The sequence below is a fragment of the Epinephelus moara genome, chromosome 14, assembly GCF_006386435.1.
Source record: "Epinephelus moara isolate mb chromosome 14, YSFRI_EMoa_1.0, whole genome shotgun sequence".
Lineage (NCBI taxonomy): Eukaryota > Metazoa > Chordata > Actinopteri > Perciformes > Serranidae > Epinephelus > Epinephelus moara.
In genome coordinates, this window is record NC_065519.1 from 3,975,276 (window position 1) to 3,998,273 (window position 22,998).

Genomic DNA, 22,998 nt, shown 5'->3' on the forward strand with positions numbered 1-22,998 from the left:
GACAAAGGCAGCCTGTGAAAGCTGTACGGGGTGTTGTGCGACATCCTGTTCTTGCAATTCGGATAAGCACAAACACGAACCATTGTTTTCAATCGATGCAGTAAAACTCTCAGCTGTACTCCGGGACAACCAGAGCCACTCTGAGCGGCGCTCAGCATGGCTCCTCTGTTTTCTTCCGGCAACAAGCAAAGCTCTCGCTGCATCCGCCTCCCTCAATACTGAACCAATTTTAGAACGAGTGTTTGCTTCAGTAAAACCGGAGGTCTTTTCCTGGAGCTTTTAACTGCATCTCTTGGTCTTCCTCAGTGGAAAGAACTCCACTGATCTGGGAGATGTTAGCAAGTGGACCTTGAGTTTAGATTAGCGCTGGCAAACATTTAATTTTTTCAAATCACTAAATTTCAATAGTTCATCGCAAATAATCACATTTTTTAATCCCATGTTCAAAATTCCATGATTTAGCAACAGTTTTGAAGTCCACGTTAACAAAGTGAAGAAATTCTTGTTTTGACTGGAAATCAAATACATGCAAAAAAAAAGTACTTTATCATCTTGACTTTTATTCTTTCAAATCAATGATTCACTTCTAAAACAGTGTGGTAAAAGCAAAGGAGTGTGATGTCCAATCAGTGTCAACATAAATCTGATGACTCACTGACATTCAATGATCCCTGGTTAATGCTCCAGCATCTGCACTTTTCAGGTGTTCCAGTTTGGTTGCTTTGTCTGATTCAAACAGGTCCTGTATGTGTTAAACCTTTGCTCCCTCTGATGGTGTATGACTGGTGACAACATGCCGACCTGAGGACGTCCCTTGGACCCGAGTCTTCATGATGTTGACTTGTCTGCTCTCAGTTTCCACCTGTTTAGCTGTGCTGTAGTTGACTTCTTCAATTTAGTGTCTGTGGTGATTATCTCATTCCAAAATAGTGCTTTGCTGGCTTTGGCGATGTGATTACCCGCTGACATCGGTCTGATTAGCTGCACCTGTGAGCTCAGCTGTAGGTGGAGCTCAAATTCAAAGTACTTCGGTGATATTTTAAATTTTGTTTGACACAAGGTGCAGATTACTGTTAGGGTTGGGTACCGAAGCCCAGTGCCAATATGGCATTGGTTCCTATTTGAGCGGTGCCTACCAGACAGAATCAGGACGCACATCTAGGTGCCTCATTTAGGCGCCAAGATGTGCGTAGCGAGTGTGTGGCTATGAGAGAAAGAAAGCGTGTGTGTGACGGCACAGAGAGTATGACGTTAAATGTAGCAGTGTGAGTTTGGACTGTTTGTCAGTGAATAAACGAATGAAGTTGTCCACTTCACATGTAGCTCCGCCCATATGGTGGCACTTTTGACATTACTACAGTAACATTTCGGCTGGCACATGAACAGACACAGTGACTGAAATAATAGTAATAATAATAAAAGAATAAAGAATAACCCGATGACATCACACTGGTTGTGAAAGACAACCAGGAATGATTGGTATGGACCAACGTGTAGTCTGTCATGTCTGTCACGTGACGATTAACGCTGACAGCCGTAGTTGAGATTTATTTGTGCATCTCTTGTGCTCAGAGTTTTAGATTTGTTTATTTCTGGGTTTCAAATTTTCTTATCGCTCATTTTTAGTCACTATATTCTTCATGTCCTGTGAGGCACTTTAATCAAAGCACTTTGTCAGTAAAACTGTTTCACTTGGCATCATTAAGGCTTTAATGTCGCCTCCTCTGGTGTCCTGCCTGTAAACTTTATTACACCAGTGTTACTGTCTTTGTCACCTGCACCATTTGGCTTCCCTGAATGAAACACAGTAACGGCTGGATTGATTGAGTCATTACAGTTTTACTTCTTGGTGAAAAACTTCCTGAAGACGCTCCTCCTTGACTTGCTCATGTTGTCGTCTGTTAGCTGGGGGGTCACGGTGGAGGGGTGCTGGGTGTCGGAGGGTGGAGGAGGAGGAGGCACTGAGGGGGGCTGGCTTTGACGGCTCTGTGGACCTGCAGTGTCATAAATCACAGATTCATTCACATGCTAATAGATAATCCGGTCGTTAGCATTAAACAACATGCTAACGTGCTGTGTGTCGACTCACCTGCCGTCCCGACCTCCCCTTCCTCTGGGTAGCGGTGTTCGTTATAGTACGTGTGGGGGGGTTTGGGAGGAGGTTGGCTGTCTGTGGATGATTGTCTCTCCAGGCTCTCAGCCCTACTGTTGAGCAGTTTGGTGGAGGCCGAATCATCCGGAGCCTCGGCTAACTTCTCCAGACTCAGGTTGACTGATGACGCTCTCCTAAATGATGACAACATCCTGGTGTTAATGTTGGAGCTCTGATTGTGTACAAAGTGTTTACAGTCTGACTGCTCCTCATCAAACCACTGACGTTCATCTCTGTGTCCACGTTAGCTTAGCTTAGCACGAAGACAGGAAGCAGGGGGAAACTGCTAGCCTAGCTACATCAAAAGTGAAAACCCACTCCAGATTCAAGTCTGTCTGATTTAAATGTTTGTTTCCTGTCAGGACAGATTGAACTCAAAACTTTAAGTTTAGTACAGCACAGTAATATAAAAGTTTTAAAAATAAATGTGTCACATGACCCTTGTATGACAGGAATTTTATGTCAGTTTAACATAACTTTTTTGTTGTTGTTTGAGCTTGCGATTTACGACAAGACGGACGAAACTGTTTTAGAACGTCGCAGAGAAAAGTAGCAGCAGTGTGAAAATCAGAACGGAAGTACAGAGAGTTGTTGACTAGAGATGATACACCGTCTCATGGTGGTCACTTCCTGTGAACCAGCAGCTTTTTACAACGTTGCAGAACGGAGCGTTGCAACTAGTTGCCTGTTTCAACTCATCATGTCGCAAATGTTTGTCAAAGTGTCAAAGAAAACTGAAAATGTCTGACAAGCTGGAAGCAGCAAATGTTTCTATTTTCATCTAAAAATGACTAAAACGATTATTTGATTACTAAAATATTTGCCGTTAAATTGTCTGTTGATCAACTAATAGATTAATTGTTGCAGCTCTACAGTAAAATATATAAAGATAAAGTGACAAACGCTGCGACACTGACTGCTGCTAAAGCCCAACATGTCTCCTTTTCCATTTCAGCACCTGTTAAATAAAGATGCAGAAATCATTTTATTAATGTATTTTATGACTGCTGCAGTCATGTTGCCTCTGCAGACCTGCACACTTCATCTCCCTGCTGCAAACCAAACCAGATGTAAAGGCTGACAGCTGAATGGACCCGCGGCTGTGTCCTGTGCCACCGTGTGTTTTTCCACCATTGTGCGCCCGCTGAATGTAATTCACCTTGTCAAAGTATCTCATTAAAGGAAAAATCCTGCTGGCGGGGAGTTTCATTTCTGTGGCCTCTCGCCCACCTGAGAGGTGCCCCGTGTCCCCACAGTGCACAGTGTGAACAGGTGAGATGTGAAAGTCAGATTACCTGAGGCCGGTTGAAAGAAACACGTTCAGTCTGAAACTCCATCAAACACTTCAGCCGCTGACAGACTGACAGACAGACGAATGGACGGACGCTGGGTTTGACTCCATAACCAGAAAACTAGTCGCACAGCGCGTCTGTGTGCGCGTTCGATTCACAGAATCATTATGAGACGTTAAATTCTTTAAATCAGGAGAAATTCAGTCAAAGCAGCAGCGAAATGATAAAATATTGATGAATTAAACCTTGATACCAAAACTACACTCGTAGCTCAGACTATCAGACCTGGCAGTGAACACACGGTGGAATTCTTTCATCAGATATTTACTGACATCAATTACTTCATACTGTATTTAAAGCGGTTCATATACAGCTGGTTTTGTGTTACGACATCATGAAACAGAAACTCTCTTGTTTTTGTTTTTTCTACTTTTTGAAAGCTCAACAACAAAGTTGATCTTAATACCAGGGTTGTGATGATCCATTGATCTGGATCGATATATCGATTCACTGATCAATGATCCAGTATCATCAGTGCAAAGTCAAAACATCGATCCATATCATCATCTTTAAGTTACGCCTTTATTTTGAAATGTGTGTCACTGTCAAACAGCAGCAGGCAGACAGCCTGAGAGGACGACAATGTCTCCCACTACAACTGCTTTAAATTAACATATTTTAATATTATATTTATTTATTAATTAATTTATTTTCTGAACATTACTGTCTGGGATATGTCAGCAATGTCAGGCAACAACGCTGATTTTGAAACATTTTTAATTTTTATGCAGCATTAGATTTCAAAAAATGTAACTTATCATCGATGCAAGATGTCTGTTACTGCTTTGTTTCATTTATCCTATTACCTTTCAAAGTTTTTATCCCTTTAACATTATTACTCTTTAAAGTTTTTACCTTCTAATCACCTATTACCTTACAAGATTACTTTCAGAGCAACTGAAAGAACCCGAATCACCGCCCCATGGTTGTATGACTCCGCCCACCAGTCCACCCTGTGGTTGTATGACTCCGCCCACCAGTCCAGTGTCTCTGACAGTTTCCATCCATGTCAGTGAAAACATGGATGCTTCACACACAGAAGATCTATACAATCAGCACAGTTTCAAGATTAGAGTCACCAGTTCAGTATCTGACCAAATGTCTCCCCTTCTGTTCCTGAGATATGACGTTAAAACATGATGATGTCACAGTCAAGCTGACCTTTGACCTTCATTATTTTATCTCGTTAGACATTTGTGTGAAAATTTGTCACAATTAGTGTATGAATTCTTGAGTTATGTATGACAACTTACTTTGTCACATTGACCTTTGACCTTCGAACACAAAATTGGACGTTTGTGTCGAATGGTGTTCATGAGATATTATATGTCACACTGATCTTGACCTCTGACCACCAAAAACTGATCCCTTCATTGTTGAGTCCATGTGAATGTTCGCGCAAAATTTGAAAAAAAAAGAAAATGTCCTCAAGGTGTTCTTGAGATATTGCGTTCACAAGAATGGGACGTACAAACAGACAACCCTAAAACATAATGCCTCCAGCCTTGGCGCTCGCTGGTGTGGAGGCATACAAATATCGTGATTTTTTATTTTCTCCATGTTGCACCGCCCTCAGCAAATCTAAAATTCACTTCACATTCTAAGAATAAAGTTCATGTTAAAATTTGGGTTAATGTAAAGATAATGTAGTATTGCTTAGTAAAGCATAGAGTACAGCGTGTGTGTGTGTGTGTGTGTGTGAGTGTGTGTTTACCCTGAGTCGTCAGAGTCGCTGCTGGCAGCAGATTCAGGGCAGTTCTGGAGTTTCCTCAACCACAGCAGCTGCAGATCTTTGCTGGACGCTGCAAACAGGTACTGACTGCCGTCCTGCAGTCTGAGACACAGTGAGACAAAACACCACAGTTATTATACTTTTATAAATGTCATTAGGTTTTGTTTTTCATTGTTAATTTTTGTTTTCATGTAAGTTCAGTTTCAGTTAGTTTACAGAGTTGGTTTGCTTGTTTCAGTTTAGTTTTTTGTTGTCTAAAAATGCTTAATGTTGGTTCAGTTTTTATTAGTTTCAGTTCTATTTTTACTTTTATTATTAATATACTGTAAAGGTTTTTTATCAGGGTCAAGATTTAAGAAGTCAGAAAAGGTATTATAATATAAACACAACATTTTGTGGAGTCACAGTCATGTAGAATCTCATTCTTAACAAACATATGGACCAATATTTCCTCTTGTTGTGTTGACAAATTTGACGAAAGACTAAAACTGAAGACATTTCCTGATTATTTTTATTTTATTTTTCTTAGCTTTGTACGCTCACAATATCACTTCAGTTAGTTTTTGTTTTTTCTGAAGTCTAGTTTTCATTCTTATTTCAGTTAAATAAGATGTTTGTCTATACCCAGTTATTGTTTTTAATTTTAGCTCACTAGAATAATCTTGAACACACTTACAGTCAAACAACAGACAATAAAATCCCTTCCAAGATATTTTCCAACGGGGTAAACTCTCTACATTTAATGACAGTATCCATCACCTGCTTCATAATAAATACAGCATGTTGTGTTTCTTTGTTCAGAACTTTATTTTTAAACTCTAGAGAAAATTCCAAGGTTTTCTGAAGACGCCAAATATGTCTGAATTGTATATGTTGAAATGTCTGAGTGTTTCAAATGAAGCAGTATGTTTACTTTGTAGATTTTTGATAAAATGATGAACAACATTTTTGAATACTTCCCTCGGTGTGAAGACATGACATTTATCTTCCATAATTTGTTGGAATATAAACTTTAAATATTCAAAAATATCTAATATTGATGGAAGAAATCAAGAAAAAGGAAGATTAATGAAATCAGGAGGGTGAGGGTGCAGTTCACTCACATCAGTTTGAACGTGTTCTCCTTCCTCCTGTAGTAAACGTTCTCCCTGCAAACTGCTCCATCCATGTTGATAGGAGGCCACCTAGAGGTCCTCTGTGGAAACACACACACACACACACACACACACACACACACACACACACACACACAATCCAGTGTTACTTGAGGCAGGAAATATTAAACTGAAGAGTCCTTCTGTCTGAAATAAAACCTCTCTTTAAAACATAATTTAAAGTTTATTAAGTCCTGTTTTATCATGAAATTTAAAAAATACTCCCAATTCACACATGTATCAGTAAATAAAACACTGTGATGATGTAACACGCTGTCTTCTGCCGTCTGGTGTGTGTGGTACCTGTGCAGCAGCTGCTCTGTCTTTAAACAGGCTGAGCGTCTCTCCTTCCAGAACAGCAAACACCTCCTCCCAGTGCTCCAGACCCTGAACCAGCAGCAGCCAATCACAGAGAGAAGAGACACAGCTGGTCATTAGTCGGCAAGATTTAATTGAACGCTCAGCTGCACAAAAAAACAAAACAAACAAAAAGAAAAACAAACAAGCAAACAGGAGCTGCACCTTGTCAAAATAAATCCAAACCTATATGACTGGACCATGTGTGACTTTAATTTGAAAGGACAGACACAGGAAGTGTCCACGCTCAGCAGTCAGACAGGAGTCAGGTTAATTTCCAGGGCTGGTACCTGCGGTTATTCCACAGGCTAGTTAATAACATGTCGGGCAGGAAATCCAAAGTGTGGGATCATTTTGAGAAGGTGAAGGACGAACCCAAGGTGATATGTAAACTCATCTTCATTGGTCGACTACAAACATGACGTATCATCTGAAACATGGAAGCAGGTGAGTAGTTTCTCACCTTGTTTCCTCCTTGTTTCAGTTTGATCTCCAGCATCCCCTCCATTCTGATTGACCGCTCTGCTGTTACCTAGCAACGCCACAGGTGTGTTAGAGAATGGCAACCAATCAGCTACCAGTAATGATGAGGTCATGACGGTGAATGAGTTTTTACCTCCAGTGTGGAGCTGGCGTCTTCCTCTGGTAGATCTTCTAACTTCCTGTGTCGCTGTGGAGGAGACGGAGGCAGCTCACGTGTTGGGGGAGCGAGGTCAGCTGATTCAGTATCCTCCTCTGTGATTGGTGCAGCAGTTGGGGAGTCAGGTGGTGTCACCTGCTCAGCAGCAGGTGGAGAATCAGGAAGATCAGGCTCGCTGTGGAGCTCTTGCCTCGTTGAAGGTGGTGGTGATTCAGAGCGAGAATATCTTTCTGCGACCGGTGGAGGAGGTGGTTCAGTGGGAACAACAAGCTGTCTGACAGGTGGAGGTGAGTCAGGTGGTGTAGCGGGCTTCTCTGGTGGGTTCAGGGGCTCAGAGCGGTGTCTGGACGTCCGCTCTGTGGAGAAGATCCTGGGTTTTGGAGCCAGAGGAGGTTTGGATCTGGGACGACCACCTTCCTCAGGAGGTGGAGAAGAGACGGAGGTCTGAGGGGAGGAAGGTGGAGGTGAAGGAGGATGTTCAAGAGCGGAGGAGTCAGGTGATGCTTTAAGGGGTGAGGTTCGACTCTTCCAGGGTGTCACAGACGGGCTGGACCTGGGACTAGCAGGAGGACGGATGGTGTCTTCTTCTGCCTCCCATTTCTTCCTGCTGACGCTGAAGTGTCTCCTGGAGTCAGGGTGGAGGGACGGGCTGGGTGGGGGACTAGTAGAGGGTGGGGGACTAGTAGTCTTATCTAGCATGGATGATCTGATGGGTCTGTCCGTCCTCCTGCTGCTGCTGACTCGACGGACGATGTCTCTGGAGGAGGAGGTCCACGGTGTCTTTGGATCGGAAGGTTTTCTCTTCAGGGACGAAACTCTGGCTGGAGGTTTTCTGTCCTGGAGCTCTGTGTCCTCATGTCCATGAAGTCTGTGCTCCCTCTGAGAAGACAAAGGAAACTTTACAGCAGAGACAAAATAATAATCCTCAGTCTATCACTTCTTACACTCCACGCTTTCATGTTTGGTTAAGATTTATTTCTCAGGTCTTCCACTGTGAACTGGTCACTGTCCTGAACTGACACGCATGCACAAAACAACAACAACAAAGACATCACTTGCAGCGTGCTCTCGTACAGACGCAAACATGGAGGCCACTGAAGTCAGCATTTACGGTTTTGTTTGTAACTTGATGTGCAGTGAAAGCCACTGAATCTGTGAGCAGTTGATATGTTATGATTTACACCACATATAAAACTGACTGGAAATAATCTGCGTGGATTTCTGTGACCACTAGGGGTGTAACGGTACACAAAAATCTTGGTTCGGTACGTACCTCGGTACACAAGTCACGGTTCGTTTTTTTTTCGGTACAGTAATGAAAAAAATAGACAACTATTAAATATCTTTTACTTATTGGTAACCTTATTAAAACATACCACCACAGCAGTTAACACTTTTTACACAATTTTTGAATGAAACAAATATATATAAAATCCTGCTTTTTCACATTGTTTGAATGAAAAATATAAATATACATTTCTGCTTAAACAGTTTTACCTAATTAAAATAAAAAGTATAGTGCAGCTGGTCAGCTTTAAAGCCTCCTCAGTTTTACTAGGAACTTACTTAGCTTTCCCACTTTGTTAAAGTGCAGTAAACAAAACATGCTTATATGCTTATAAGTGCAGCTTAAACAATTTTACTCAACTCCATTGGCGTTGGTTATTTCTTTAGCGCGATGGTCAGGGAAACGCTCTTTCTTTTTAAACGACGACGATATCGTAGTTTGTACCAGATTGCTTTTTCTAGTCGTGCCGGTTAACATTCAAACTCGGGTGGTGTNNGGAATTAAAATAAAACAAAATAAAATAAAATAATATCCTGCGCCCAATAATTCGGTACAGGGTCGTGCCGAACCGAAAGTCGCGTACCGAACGGTTCGACACAAATACATGTACCGTTACGGCCCTAGTGACCACACTACTCTGAAAAATCAGATCTGTGACACAAGAGCAGTGTTAATTTCATTGATGAAAGCTATGTTTAAAACTTTTCATCTACCTTTTTTCCATGACAAAAATGAGATGATGACGAGCTAAAATTATATCTTGATAATAAAAACTAAGAAAAAAATCTATATTTTGTTGAAGAGACAAGACGTGACCAAATGTTAGTGGTGGACTATCGGACATTGAAAGCCGAGAGCAGTCGTGCTTGTAATTATCTTCAAATGCTGCTTGAGCGACAGGCTGGTAAACGCCAGTAAATAGTCTGCACCAGGATGTTTCACAGAAACACTCACACTGGAGCAGCTGGAGAAATGCAAGTTTATAAGTGTGTGGACATTTTATTGTGTGTGTGTGTGTGTGATTTGGGCCACTTTAACCTGCAGTCTGAATGTAGCTACAGTCAAGTTACCAACCTGTGTTTTCTTCTTCTGTAGTGCGATGAAGCGGTCGCTCTGGGCCTGGATCATGGCCTCCAAGTCCTCCTGCCTCTTCAGGAGCTCCATGACATCAGACACAGAGTCCTGGAGGAACGTAAAGAGCAAACTGTGATACTTAAAAGCCTTAATTGTTCTTGTTAGATCTGTCACATTACCAGGCCACATTTTTTACCATAATTGTTTTGCTGATATTGATATTGCAGATGCATTGTGGCCGTTTGTCTCCTCTATCTTTCTGTCATCACTCGTTTCAAAGAGTAACTTCACATTAAAAATCCAGTTTATGAGTTTGTCAGTTACTCTTGTTTACTTGTCAGTTATTACTCGTCTCCCGTAGCGAAGGGGATCTGATAAAAGCAACATGCAGATTGCCAGTCTACATGTGTTAAATCTGACTAAAGTCACACTGAATGATATCAATATGTGTTTCATGTCTGTGTTCACATTTCACTGAGTTATGAAGAGGAGGGAGAGATTTCACTCAGCTTCCAGCAATCAGGCTCGTTTGAAGCATCTTAAACTCCTCTATGATCTGTGAGACAAACTACTATAACTGACTTCCTGTCGTTTTAAGAACACCTGCCTCCACCTGTCCCCTCCACCTCTCCAGTATGACCGCTCCTCCATGTGGTGCAGACGTACCCCATAGTCCTCGGCCATCAGTGTGTTTTCATAGGAGCTGAGCCAGCGCTCCGCCTGCTCCAGCTCCCTCTGCAGAAGTGAAATCTCCAGCTCCTCCTCGTACAGGAGCCTGGTCTCCTCCCACACCTTCTCCACCCGCACCTCCATCTCCTCCAGCTCACAGACACGCTCCCCCACCTGGGAGGAAGACAAAGGTCAGGATGTAGGGTAAGACAGAATCAGCAGACTGTCCTCTTTGAGTGTCTCACCTCTGAGGACATGAAGTTCCCTCCCTCTATCAGGCGCCTCCCTTCCTCTTTCACAGCCTGGGATTTGCTGAGCTGTCTGTCGATGTGGACGCGGTACTCCTCGTGTTTTTTAATCAGCTGCTCCAGGTCAGTGCCCTCCACGCTCTGCGCCTCCCCTCGAACCAGCGACAGCACCTCCTTCAGCCAGGCCCTGAGACAGACAGACAGACAGATTCATCAACACTGCTTTACAGAAAATGTGTTTCCTCTCTGCTGTGTCTGTTTCCAGCTCATGCACTCACTACAGTTGCTGAAACAAACACATCATAAAATTCTCATCTGTTTGTTGTTTTGTTTCCTCAGCCTGCTGATGAATTTGCATGGACACACAGTGAGGTGTGAGGAGGACCTACATGAGCTCAGTCCAGTGGGATAAGTATTTCTGCACGTCCTCAGCCTGGCCCAGTCTGGCTCTGCGCTGGGAGGCCTTGTCCTGGATGCTGGCCCAGCAGGCCTCCAGCTCCTCCAGCCTCTGAGTCACGGCGGCTCTGACCTGAGGCTGTCGTCTGCTCAGAGCCCGGCCCTCCTCTCGGCTCCTGGTCACCTCCTCGGAGATCAGAACCAGGTCCCTCTGATGGCAGAACCAACAACACGGCAGGTACACAATGGTGTTCAGTCCATGAATCTTTATCACCAAACCCTCAAACTAAACCAATTCCCGCTCGTGTCCTGCTGGTGTGTCGTACCTCCAGCGCCTCGTGTTGTCTCAGCAGAGCCTGGATGGAGTGCAGGTCGTGGTCCTGGTCCTCTGAGTCCAGCACAGCCTCCTTCTCAGCCATCCAGCCCTTCAGCTCGTCCACATCGTGGTTAAACTGGTGAACCTCTCTGGCTGACTGCAGGTTCTGGAGGACACAGACTGTTACTCTCACCACCTCGCTCCTCTACAGGTGTCACACCGATGTGTGTTCTGCGTGCTGTACCTGCTCTCTCGTCCTGATGCTGCTGTTGAGGTCGTCCCACATTCCACTGAGGGCGTCGTCTCTCCTCCGGGCCTGGCTGTCCTGCTGTAGCCCTCTGCCCAGCTGCTGCACTGAGGTCAGCCGGCTCCGACCCAGACTGGACATCTCCGACACCAGAACCTCCAACTTCTTCTGAAGGACCTGCAGGGGGAGGAGCAGAGGTGAGGAGCAAGAGGAGGGTGAGGAGAGACAACTGAGCTGCTTTACAGTTTGACAGACACAATTTGTACAAGATTCAGCACCTCTGTACTTTACTTTAAGAGACACGCTTCTACAAAATACTTTTTTCATCTAACGAAAAAAGTTCTCAAATGTTGTCTAAACACAAGCAGTCATACAAGAACTCTGCTGTATCAACAAAGCACTAAAGTATCATATCTTTTATTTTTGTCCTATGTATTTTTTTTCTCCTATCTTTTGCCATATTGTTTTTTAATTTTTGTCATATGTATTTTTTTTTATTTTTAGAAAATCTTTTTTGTCATCTTTTACATTTTATTTTTGCTCTTTTTTATATTTTTGTCCTTTTTTAGCCACATCTTTTTAATTTCTATATCTTTTTGTGAGTTTCTCCATGTATATATATTTTTTTTTCAAACCACTTTTGTCTTATCCTTTGTTATTTTATTTTTAATTTGTTAAAAAATTTTGTCAAACCCTTATTTCTAAATTTCTGATCTGTTCTTTTTCTTTTGCCTTTTTTTTTGCCATATAGGTTTTTTTTATTTTAGTCATATTTTTTATTAAGTTTGTGATTATCTTGACAATTTTTTGTCATTTTATTTTATTGTTTCCATATTCTTTTATTTTTGTAATATCTTTTTATTTTTTACCACTTTTTTTCAACTTGTCCTTTTTTTCTCTTATTTTAGCCCTCTTTTTTATATTCGCAATATTTTTTTGCCATACCTTTTCAATTTTTGCCATAATTTGTTTTTCTTTTTTATCATACCTTTTGCTGTCATATCTTTTATCTGTTTTTGTCATATCTTTACCCCCTTTTTTGTTCATTTTATTTTTTATTTGCTGTATCTTTATTCTATTTTTGCCTTTTTTTTAATTATTTTTTTGCCATTTTGGTTTTAAATTTTTGTCTTTTTTCAACTTTTAATCACTTTTTTTATTGTATGTAATTTATTACTGTGTCTTTAGTGTACCACTGTACTGTGTTGTTGGCTATATATTGTCCAAAGTCCATTACGGCTGTGTGTAGCACTTTGCACAAGCAAAACTTCCCCTTGGGGACAGTAAAGTATATATTATCTTATCTTCCCTTATCTTATCTGAAGTTGAAAATAAGCACATTTAAACAGGAAACTATGTAAAAAAAAAAGTCAACAAGGTTATGAATCTAACTTCTGGTACTTGTGTGACTCACCTCGACATCCTCCAGATCTTGTCCACAGTCCTTGGACTCGACCACAGTCTTCTTTGAGGTCAGCCATGTTTGTAGTTCTTTGGCTTCTCTCTCAAACACGTAGAGGCGGAGCTGGTCTTCCAGAGCAGCACGACGAGTAGCGGAGAGTCGAAGGAGAGTCTCGAAGTGCTCAAGGACGACCGGGAGAGACTCACTGACCAGGTGGCTGAGACAGACAGACAGAGAGACAGACAGACAGACAGACAGAGAGACAGACAGACAGACAGAGAGAGAAAACTTTATTTTGTTTTACTTTTCAAAAAATAACAACAAAACATTTGAAGATTTCTAAGAATAAGAACAAACGTAATGAGCCACACTCATCCTGAACAAACAGTCACACCTCATGTCCCTCCTCTCATTGACAGTCAGACCTCCTCCTGAGTCTGCAGGCGTGTGTACAGGTAACCATGCCGTGTGTCTGTTTACCTGTTGGGATGTCCGAGGTGCTGGAGCGAGGCCCCGCTCTCCTGCAGCCTCTCCACCGTCTTCCTCTGGTTCTCCAGCTCCACGTCCACAGAGTCCAGCTTCCTCAGCAGAGCCTCCGTCGCCTCCTCGCTCCTCCCGCAGTCCCGAGACTCCAAACCTGCGCGCTGCTCCTCCAACCACAGCTCCAGCTCAGACACCTCAACACACACACAGGTTTAAATAACAGTTCATAAAACACCCTGCAGGCAAACCTCCCAGCTGTGCATGAATAAACTCTATTTGTATCTTTACCTCAGTGAGGAAGGTGTGGATGCTCAGCGCCTCCTGCAGGAGCTTCCCCTTCCTCTCCGCCTCCATCAGCAGCTCCTCGTGGAGACTCTTTAACTCCTCCAGGCGCTCATGGATGTCGTGAGACGCAAAGTGACGACCTCTGACCTGCGAAGGTCAATGTAATATAGTCATTGACAGACTGTAAATGTCTGCTACACCTAGTTATTCAATTCTTTACGTGATAATTTATTTTTCATTTTTATTTAGAGAGATTTTTTTTTGTATCACTTTTAGTTAATTTCATTTTATTTCATTATTATCTTTATTTACATTTGTTTATTCCTATATTTTAATTTTTATTCTATTTTTTAATTACATTTTTTTTACTTACTGTTATTATCACTACTACCATCTACCATCCAAATTAAAATAATAAATGGAATAAATTGAAATTGAATTTACTTGTCCAGAAATGGGCGTTGAAACTTAACAGCTGATTCATGCATGTCCTATAAATTTCAATAAATAAAGCTTTGAAAAAAATTAGAGATGGCGCCTCACCAGACTCCGCCCCGCCTCCTGCACTGCCTGGATCAACGGGGCGCGGCTTGAGATCTCCTGCATCACAGCCTGAAAAACAAATAACACTTTAAAACATACACACATAAGTTGTTTCAGCAGGTTGCAATGTGCAATCCTCACCACTAGATGCCACTAAATCCACACACTGCTCCTTTAATACTCATTATTGTCAACATAAACGACTGTGTAAGTGTCATGTTTTTATGTTTCCCTGCTGCAGCACTGTGTGTGTGAGTACCTGGTGTTTGTGGAGCAGCTGCTGGCCGCTGCTCACAGAGCTCCCCCAGTCTTTAGCAGTGATGGAGGGCAGTCTGTCGCTCAGCCAGGCCACCTCCTCCTCCACGTCTCTGTAGAACTGGAACAGAACCTGCCAGGCCTCCAGGGTTTCCCTCCTACTCTGCAGGGGCTGAGACAGACTGTTGTACCTGATGGAGCGGAGAGCATCACACAGCTGTTACCAACACTGCCAAGCATAATGTGAAATGTTAAAGTATCATTAACTTTGCCACCACTAAGGTCTTATTTTCATTGTTTATGTCCGTCATACAGAACATGGAGAGAAAACAAAGAAACACACATGATGGCTAATAAAACGTCACACACAGACAGGAGCTACATTACTTCAACAGCTACAGAAAATAAATTCGCTATCAGATCAAATATCAAATCCAGACCTGTTGATGGTGTGCGCCACTCTGGTCTGGATCTCCTCAGCCAGGAAGTTTCCCTGAGATTGGAAGATCTTTGCTGTTTCCACCAGAGCCTGTTAGATTAAACAGCAGTTATATGAACTGCACTGTGTCATCCCTCAGACGCACACATCAGCTGGTCTGAAACAGGAAGCGGACGTTGTGTACCTGGATTCTGTCTCTGTGTCCGTCCACCTCCTCCTCCAGGCCCTGCAGAGCCTTCAGCAGCCTGTTGACAGATGGCAGGTCGCTTCCACAGTCCTCATTGGTCAGTTCGCTCTCCACTGAGCCCACACACTGCTCCATGTCGTCCAATGAACGCTGGAACTGCAGCGCCTGAACACAACACACATTCAAGAGTTTAAACACAACTTCACTGATTCAGTTTCTAAAGACTGACTACAGTGCAGCCTGCAGACGACAACAGGATTAAACAAACCTGGTAGGCCTCCTGCAGTCTGGTTTTCTTCTCCTTACAGTTGTGGATCAGAGCGTCCCAGCTGTCCGTCAGCTCTCTGAGTCGAGGTCGAACCTTCACTTCAGCCGATCGAGACTCAGACAGCAATTTCTCTGCTTCCTGCACAGAGACATCAGACACACACATCAGAGGTGGAAATGTAGATAAATGTAGAGTAAGTACAACATTTGCCTCTAAATTGTAGCAGAGTGAAAGTAGAAAGTAGCGAAAGTGTCACCGTTTACTGATGTTTCAATTGTTAGTTTATTATTTCATAGTTAAGATTATGATCAGATATAATTTAGTGATCTGTATGTTTAAGGAAAATGGAAATGTTGTAATTACAGCTCACATTAAAAGAGTTTCACACACACACACAGACCTTGGTGAGTGTGTCCACTCTGTAGCGGTTAGCGAGGATCTCGGCCTCAAAGCTCTGATGTTTAAGCAGTTTGGCCTGAAGGTTGGTTGGTTCCCTCCAGCTCTCATCCAGGGCCACGGCGTTACGCTCGTTCAGCCACACACACACCTGGAAAACACACACACATTTAACACAGGATAAACAAACACACCAGAGTTCAGCAGATAAAAGGGAACAGATTTAGAAGCAGGATGGGAAACAGATACAGTAGAGAAGATAGAGTCCAGTAAAGTCCAGTACCTGGTAGCTGCTGGACAAGAACTGCTGCAGCTTCAGTGACTGATCCAGAGCTTTGTGACGAGATCTGCTCTGCTGCTGCAGCTGGCTCCGCCTACACACAGACACACAGCCATGATATAAGAGAAATAGGTAAGTATTTTATAGACAACAAACTGAGATCCGATGATGTCAGTGCTTCTCATCACCTGGCGGCGAGCGCTTTGCTCCTGGCTCTGATGTTGTCGGAGTCGTAATGTTTCTGTCGGATCATCTTCTGGCCCAGTTTCTCCACCTGGTCCAGCTGCCCCACCTGAGCCTCCAGAGCCTCCTCAAACTGAGCCTGCTTCCTCTGCAGAGTCTCCACCTCCATCACCGAGCTCTGCACCGACACCAGAGAAGAAGAAGAAGTAAACGTTGATGCTCAGTTTGTTTTTTTGTTTTTTTAAATCAGTGATCAGTGAGGTGGTTGTTACCCCAAGGTCCTCGTTGGAGAGAAACGCCTCCTTGTTGGTGAACCAGCTCTCACACTGCTCTACAGAGGCCAGGAAGACCTGCAGGAAGGTACCAATAGGTCACATCATTACAGCTCTGCACAGTATATCATGCACAGTGTAACAGAAATGCAGTTTCTAATGTTTCACAATGAGATCATCACCTGCAGAGTTCGGGCCTGCTCCAGGGTCGTGTTGCGGTGCAGCCAGGCGCGGTCCAGTCCAGATTTGGCTTCCTCCAGCTGGTTCAGGGCCTTCTGGATCTCTGCCTTCGAACTGTGACCTGACCGGATCAGACCCAGACCGAAGTCCCGCACAGAGTCGATGCGCTCAACACGGGCATCGATCTCCGTCTGTAAAAACATTTACATGGTTAAATTTTATTTACTGTATTAACCAAGTACAGTGAAAGTACTCCACAGCACCACACTGAGCTGGTACTCTGGAGACGACTCTCACCTTCCAGTCCTGATGCTCCACGATGAGCCGGTCCGCCTCGGCCCTGGTCTTGGGAAGACCTTTCTCAGCCATCTCACTGCTTTGTTTGATGCTCCACTCCAGCAGGAGGCGCTGGTTGGCTTTGAACAGCTGCAGCTGGTGGGCCTCCTGCAGCTTCTCCTTCCTGAACAATCCAAGTCTCACATGACTTCATCTGATCACTCACACTATCAGGGTGCAGCCACACTGAATGAAGAAAACCTCACCTGTGTTTCACCTCCTTGTCCAGAGTCTTCAGAGCTTTCTGGACCTCCTTCTGTTTGTTCTTCAGCTTGTCGCTCATCACTGATCGAGCCTTCAGGTGGTCTGAGACCTCCTTCTCCAGAGCCTGGGTAAAAAGAGATGGAGCACAGTAAACTCACTGAGAGACTTCATCAACTTCATCAACACCCTTTTTACATCTTTTTTTGCTGTTCTTATCACCACTGTACAAGGCAACACAAAGTCCTCTACACACTGCACATATCCCAGCTATACACTAACAGCTAAATATTAACAATCACCTGCTTTAAGTTTTGAAAAAGATATAACTAGAAGTTTTCCAGGTGCTTTTTCTAGATCTAAAAGGAGCCAGTGAGCACATCAGTCAAATAAGCGCCTTAAGTAGTTAAAGCAGCCAGAGCTAATGCAATTTCAGACATATTTTTCCACTGTAAACATAATCATATGGATTCTTTTTGATTGATGATGCTGATTCAGGTAATTTTCTAACTTCTACTCCAATATTGTGTGTAGAAATTGCTTTTTCAGCTCAGAAATAGCTGGTTGCATTATACAGCTGTTGCTTAATATCATTCAAAATGGCAACAAGTTTGCAGCTATGACTATGACAGCTATGAGGACAGTCCTAAAGTGGTTTAAATCCTGTCTCCAGGAACCATTTTGTCTCAAATTAACAACTATGCATCTGAAAGGACGAACATTACATGTGGAGTTCCACAAGGCTCAATCCTTGGTCCTCTTTAATTTAACATTGTCATGCTTCCAAAGGTCCAAAAACAATAAAATCAGCTATCATAATTATTCAGATGAAACCCAAATTTACATTTGTATTTCAGCATGTGACTACAGTAACATAGGCTGTGTCTCTGCAAGTATTTTAAACAAATCAGTGATTTAATTATTGCGCCAAAACATAAGTCAGAAATCTTGGTGTAATCATGGACCCAGAGCCCACTGAATCACAGCCCTCACACTGCCATCATAAAGATGTACCAAGACCCAGATTAATCACGTTAAGGCATGACTTAACACTTCTGTCCAGCAGGTTGGATCACTGCCACATCTTTTCTCAGGTCTCCCAAAAACATAGACAGAATATTGTTTCAAATACTGAAGCAGGTCTATAAATCTTTCCAAGGATGAGGACCAGGAAGGCTCCTTCAAAGTCCTGCAGGTGTTGAAACAAGCTCTCCAACTGACCTTTGACCTCTCCTGGATGACTCCGGCCTCTCGCTCTGTTTCCTCATGCCGCCTGATCAGGTTCTCCACGCTGTCCACATCGACTCCGCAGTCCTGACCCTGCAGCAGCAGCATCTGCAGAGACAGAGGACAACATCAAGTCACCCTGTATGTTAGTCTCAGTGGGGATCTGCCATGGGGTTTTAAGGCGGCATCAGATGACTGACCTTCTCGTTGGCTCTGTCTCTAACCTCCTCCAGCTCTCTGATGAGGGCGTGGATCACCAGCGCTCCCTCCAGCTTCTTTTTGTAACTGTTCAGATCTCCGTGGAACTTGCTCCACCTGGAAGAGACGAGACGTTCGAAGTATTTAACTGAGAAAACCATCCACACAGGTGAGAATAACGGTGAGTGTTACCTGTCATTGAGCTGCTGTCTCCGCTGTCTAACAGTAACCAGTTCATCTGCGCTCTGCCTCTTCTCCAGTCTGGCTGCCAGTCTGTTGATGGCGGTGATGTGAGCGTCGTCCACCGTCACATTCTACAGATTAAATATACCTTCAGTATATTTATTTAAGTATCCTATACTGAATGACAGGCCTTTCATTTTAATTCTCTCTGTCTGATTAAGATATTCTGTCATATCTTAATATGAAGCCTCCTTGTTTCTCTCCTGCTGTCATTTGCCTTTTTAATTTTTGTTACTGCATTATGCTGTCAATAAAGATCCAAAATTTCAACAGTGATATTTCCATAACTAAAGAGGTTTGAAGTTTCAGACTTTGAGTGTATTAAATGAAAATGAGAGCACAAGTCACTGGTTTGTGCCTTGAAGTAAAAGAGAAAGATCTAATAAATACTACTGCTTTGTCAAGGACTATGGACGTATGTGTTACAGATAGCAAGAGGCACTGACTTTGGGGAAAATCCACACAGTAAACTAATAAATTCACACTGGCTGAATTAAATGATGCAACATTTTCTCACCCCATCTCCAGTTCCCCTGAACTCGCTGAGTTTCTTCAGCAGCTGAACTCCGTGTTCATAATCCTTCCCAACATCTCCAACATTAATCATCACCTCCTGAAACACACACACGTCAGAGGTAGACATTACACACTGGAAACACAGTGAAACACTATCCATCCCTGCATCCCTCCATCAGTCCATCAGTCCCTCACCTTGTGTCTGATCCAGGCCTCCACCTCTTCCACTTTCTGCAGGAACTCCAGGAAGTCTCTGTTATCTTCCAGAGCTTTCCCTCGTGTGGCCAGGGCCTTCTTCAGCTCCTCCCAGTGGAGCTGCAGGGAGGCTGCACTCCTCTTCACCTCCTTAGACCTCGGGTGTCGAAGGGAGACCAGCTCCTCTCCGGCCTGGAGGCACAGAACAAAAAGACGACGATGTGCACCATGAGGTTTGAGGTGTTTGAAGCCAATGAAGTCAGAGATGCTTCCAAAGAGAACATGTCATCTCACCTGCAGCACAGAGCTGATGATCTCGCTGTGAGCCAGGATCTCAGCCTCAAACACCTGATGTTTCTGGAGGAGCTTCATCTTTGCCTGCAGGTTGCTCAGGTCGGCTTTACCGTCCTCCGCCATCTTCTGCATCCGCTCAGACACCCACTCCTCAGCCTGACACACAGACAGACAGGATATCTGAACATATCTTACAAGAAAAACAGGAGGAACCTTCTTAGAAATGTACAATGTCATCATTTGAATCTGAATGGTTTGTTACCTCAGCAACGTCTCGGTTGAAGATGCACAGCATCCTGGAGAGCTCCAGCTCCTCCCTGCGCTTGACAGACAGCTCCTTGATCCGATCACGTCGCTTCAGGAGGGCCTTGAGTTTGGTTTGGACCCGTCCGCTCTTCTCTCTGCTCAGCTGCTTCTTTAGCCGCTCGGCCAGTTCCTTCAGCGAGGACAGCTGCAACAAACAGAGGGAGGGAGGATTTAAATGAACAGTTAAGGGCCAGCACATGAGGGAGCAGGCCATCAGCATGCTGCGAATGCATCTGTCAGGACTGTCTGACAATGTGCCAGACTGTTGAATGTAGTGTGTTTTACAAAGATAAATTACTCTATTTAAATCCAGACCTTGTCCTCCTGCGAGCTGAGCAACTTCTCAAAAGCTTCGTGGCGTTTGATCAAACCCTCCGTCTCATCCACTGTGTTTCCCAGAGTGCTGTTCTGCAACAGAATCTGTGGGGAGATTAAACCACCGCTCAGACACTAAAGTGATGTTTCTCGTTTCCTCTGGAGGACAAACACAAAGACTGAGCTCACCTCCTGTGAGCTGGACATTTTGTCCATGCTGTGAACGTCTCTGTAGAAGACCTGCTCCAGGTGAACGCTCTCTAACCAGCTCTGCTTCTGCTTCCACTGCTCCTCCAGTTTGTCTCGCTCCTCTTGCAGAGCCCCCAGCTTCTCCAACACCTGCAGGAGACGCAGTTAAACATCTCTGACCCCATGCTGCATCTAAAACACCCAGTCATTTCAAACCTCACCTCCTTCCTGTTGGTCCTGTCCTGCGCCTGCAGCTCCTCTCCCATGTCCAGAGCCTGTTGGTAGGTCTCCTGTCTGGCCTCCATCTCGGCCCACAGCTGCTGGTGCTGGGCCAGCTGGAGGTCGGCGGTCGCTACATCGCTGATGCTCTCCTCCACAGCCATCACGCCAATCAGCTGGCTGCACCACAGGAAGTAATCCTGCGCCTGCAGAGCACAAAGACACACAGGTAAGATCTGAAAAACAAGATGGGATTATTAATGTTTAATCATCTATCTGTCTTCACCGTGTTCAGGAACAGGTATCTCTGGCACGCCAGCTTTAGCTCCTCCTCCCTCTTCTCAGCACGGAGTCGGAGCTCCTCCCATCGCTCCACCACTTCCTGCTGCACTTCTTGCAGGCGGAGCTTCAACTGAGGTGTGCACAGGTCCAGGATGGAGTCGACAGCGTCCAGCTGCTCCTGCAACTGCAACACACGCAAAAATAGAGCATCTCACCGCAAAGCGGCTTCTAGGTATTTCTGTGTATTTTGTTTGCAGCAGGCGTAAATACCACGGAGACACGTTCATACAATACAACGTCAGTGGAGAGCGATGTATTGGTTTCCCCTCCATTGGGGGCGGGACTTAAACAAGCTCTGTCTCTATACTCTCCGCCTTCTCTCTATGAGTCTACTCTCTACCTGCTGCTCCGTGACAGCCAGCTCGTGGAGCAGAGCATCATGTTTCTTCAGCTGCGACATCACTCCTCGCAAATCCTTCGCCACGTCATCAGGGATGCTCTTCTGTCGCTCCTACAGAGAAAGAGACACTCAGAGGGTTTGACTTCAAAATGTACGGATGGCTGCATGTATGTGATTTATGACAGAGATACTGTACCTGGATGAGTGTCAGTGCATCAGTCAGGTCCTGGTAAAAGTGGTGACACTCCTCGGCTCTCTGCAGCTGATCCTGACGCTCACGAGCCACGTCCTTTAAATCTTCCCAGAATGCACTGCAAACAAACAAATGTAAGAATTAAAACAAAGTCAAACACAAACTGCATCTACCAGTGAAGCACTTTTTCTTCCTTTCTGCCCTTTCTGTGTAAAAAAATTCTTTACACAAGTAACATTTTGAAAATGGCAGAAAGTCATTTGGGTGAAATGGTGTGAATTTGCTTTTTAAATTAATCTGTTAGTGTTGGACTGGTCTGACCGACGTCTGAGTGAACAGCTGTGTGTGTACCTGAGCTGCTGCAGTGTCTCCTTGACTGCAGAGCTCTGTGGATGTTTGTTGCGGATCAGTCGAGCAGCCAGCTCGCTGCAGCTCTGCAGTCTCTCCTCTCCGACTTCCAGCTGCTTCATGAAACCTTCAAACTTCCCGCGTAGCAACTGAAATGTCACAAACACACACACTCTACATCATAGTGACCTTTATCAGTTGCTTTATCAGGTCCGTCTACGTTCTTTTCTGTTTTTCAAATGGAAACTTCCACACAGCTGTTAGCAAAAAGCAGTGACATAGGTTACAGAGCTGATCATTCTGATCAGTGAGGAAAGCTGTACATTTTGAAGATCTGAGCTTGGAGGTGGATTATGTTGCTATTTTATTATTATCAAACCTTTATTTAACCAGGTGAAGACACACTGAGATTCAACAGACCAGTGACCACTTGTATTTTGCTCAGTAAAATTACTGTTTCTGTCAAAAGAGTCAAAACATATTTTAGCCTCCTAGAAAAAGGCTCTCTTACCTAAAAAAACAAACAAACAAAAAAAGTTTAAGTGTACGCACTTTTTAGATTATTTTACTACTTTAACTTGCCATCAGACAGCCATTTCAGACAGGGAACTGCAGCGGTTATATGGCACTCTTCAAAGCTGCCAGACTCAATTGACAGAAATGGAAATTTTTTTCTTACAGCACATGGAGAGTCTATCATCGCTCCAATTGTTTAGATTATTTGTGTTTTTCTGTGAC

General features: G+C 43.8%; 1 protein-coding gene across 1 annotated transcript in view; it reads right to left on the bottom strand.

Annotated features, from left to right (window-relative positions):
• Nucleotides 1-546: 546 nt before the first annotated feature.
• Nucleotides 547-22,998, bottom strand: part of sptbn5 (spectrin, beta, non-erythrocytic 5) — a 46,494-nt gene continuing 24,042 nt past the window's right edge. The window contains exons 37-78 of the mRNA XM_050062288.1: nt 22,264-22,409; nt 21,916-22,030; nt 21,720-21,830; nt 21,324-21,503; nt 21,040-21,243; nt 20,819-20,968; nt 20,630-20,734; nt 20,271-20,459; nt 20,009-20,164; nt 19,715-19,906; nt 19,521-19,616; nt 18,953-19,074; nt 18,763-18,877; nt 18,557-18,670; nt 17,341-17,462; nt 17,096-17,258; nt 16,801-16,989; nt 16,619-16,696; nt 16,352-16,524; nt 16,167-16,257; nt 15,888-16,034; nt 15,488-15,625; nt 15,217-15,384; nt 15,034-15,122; nt 14,598-14,784; nt 14,339-14,407; nt 13,799-13,942; nt 13,508-13,704; nt 13,040-13,244; nt 11,623-11,802; nt 11,389-11,544; nt 11,056-11,273; nt 10,664-10,853; nt 10,416-10,592; nt 9,750-9,857; nt 7,364-8,266; nt 7,211-7,279; nt 6,694-6,777; nt 6,340-6,431; nt 5,219-5,338; nt 2,090-2,286; nt 547-1,994 (exon numbers count right to left, since the gene is read on the bottom strand). Of these exons, the coding sequence (XP_049918245.1) occupies nt 1,840-1,994; nt 2,090-2,286; nt 5,219-5,338; nt 6,340-6,431; nt 6,694-6,777; nt 7,211-7,279; nt 7,364-8,266; nt 9,750-9,857; nt 10,416-10,592; nt 10,664-10,853; nt 11,056-11,273; nt 11,389-11,544; nt 11,623-11,802; nt 13,040-13,244; nt 13,508-13,704; nt 13,799-13,942; nt 14,339-14,407; nt 14,598-14,784; nt 15,034-15,122; nt 15,217-15,384; nt 15,488-15,625; nt 15,888-16,034; nt 16,167-16,257; nt 16,352-16,524; nt 16,619-16,696; nt 16,801-16,989; nt 17,096-17,258; nt 17,341-17,462; nt 18,557-18,670; nt 18,763-18,877; nt 18,953-19,074; nt 19,521-19,616; nt 19,715-19,906; nt 20,009-20,164; nt 20,271-20,459; nt 20,630-20,734; nt 20,819-20,968; nt 21,040-21,243; nt 21,324-21,503; nt 21,720-21,830; nt 21,916-22,030; nt 22,264-22,409 (6,804 nt within the window). The 3' untranslated portion in view covers nt 547-1,839. The remainder of the gene's footprint in view (nt 1,995-2,089; nt 2,287-5,218; nt 5,339-6,339; nt 6,432-6,693; nt 6,778-7,210; nt 7,280-7,363; nt 8,267-9,749; nt 9,858-10,415; nt 10,593-10,663; nt 10,854-11,055; nt 11,274-11,388; nt 11,545-11,622; nt 11,803-13,039; nt 13,245-13,507; nt 13,705-13,798; nt 13,943-14,338; nt 14,408-14,597; nt 14,785-15,033; nt 15,123-15,216; nt 15,385-15,487; nt 15,626-15,887; nt 16,035-16,166; nt 16,258-16,351; nt 16,525-16,618; nt 16,697-16,800; nt 16,990-17,095; nt 17,259-17,340; nt 17,463-18,556; nt 18,671-18,762; nt 18,878-18,952; nt 19,075-19,520; nt 19,617-19,714; nt 19,907-20,008; nt 20,165-20,270; nt 20,460-20,629; nt 20,735-20,818; nt 20,969-21,039; nt 21,244-21,323; nt 21,504-21,719; nt 21,831-21,915; nt 22,031-22,263; nt 22,410-22,998) is intronic.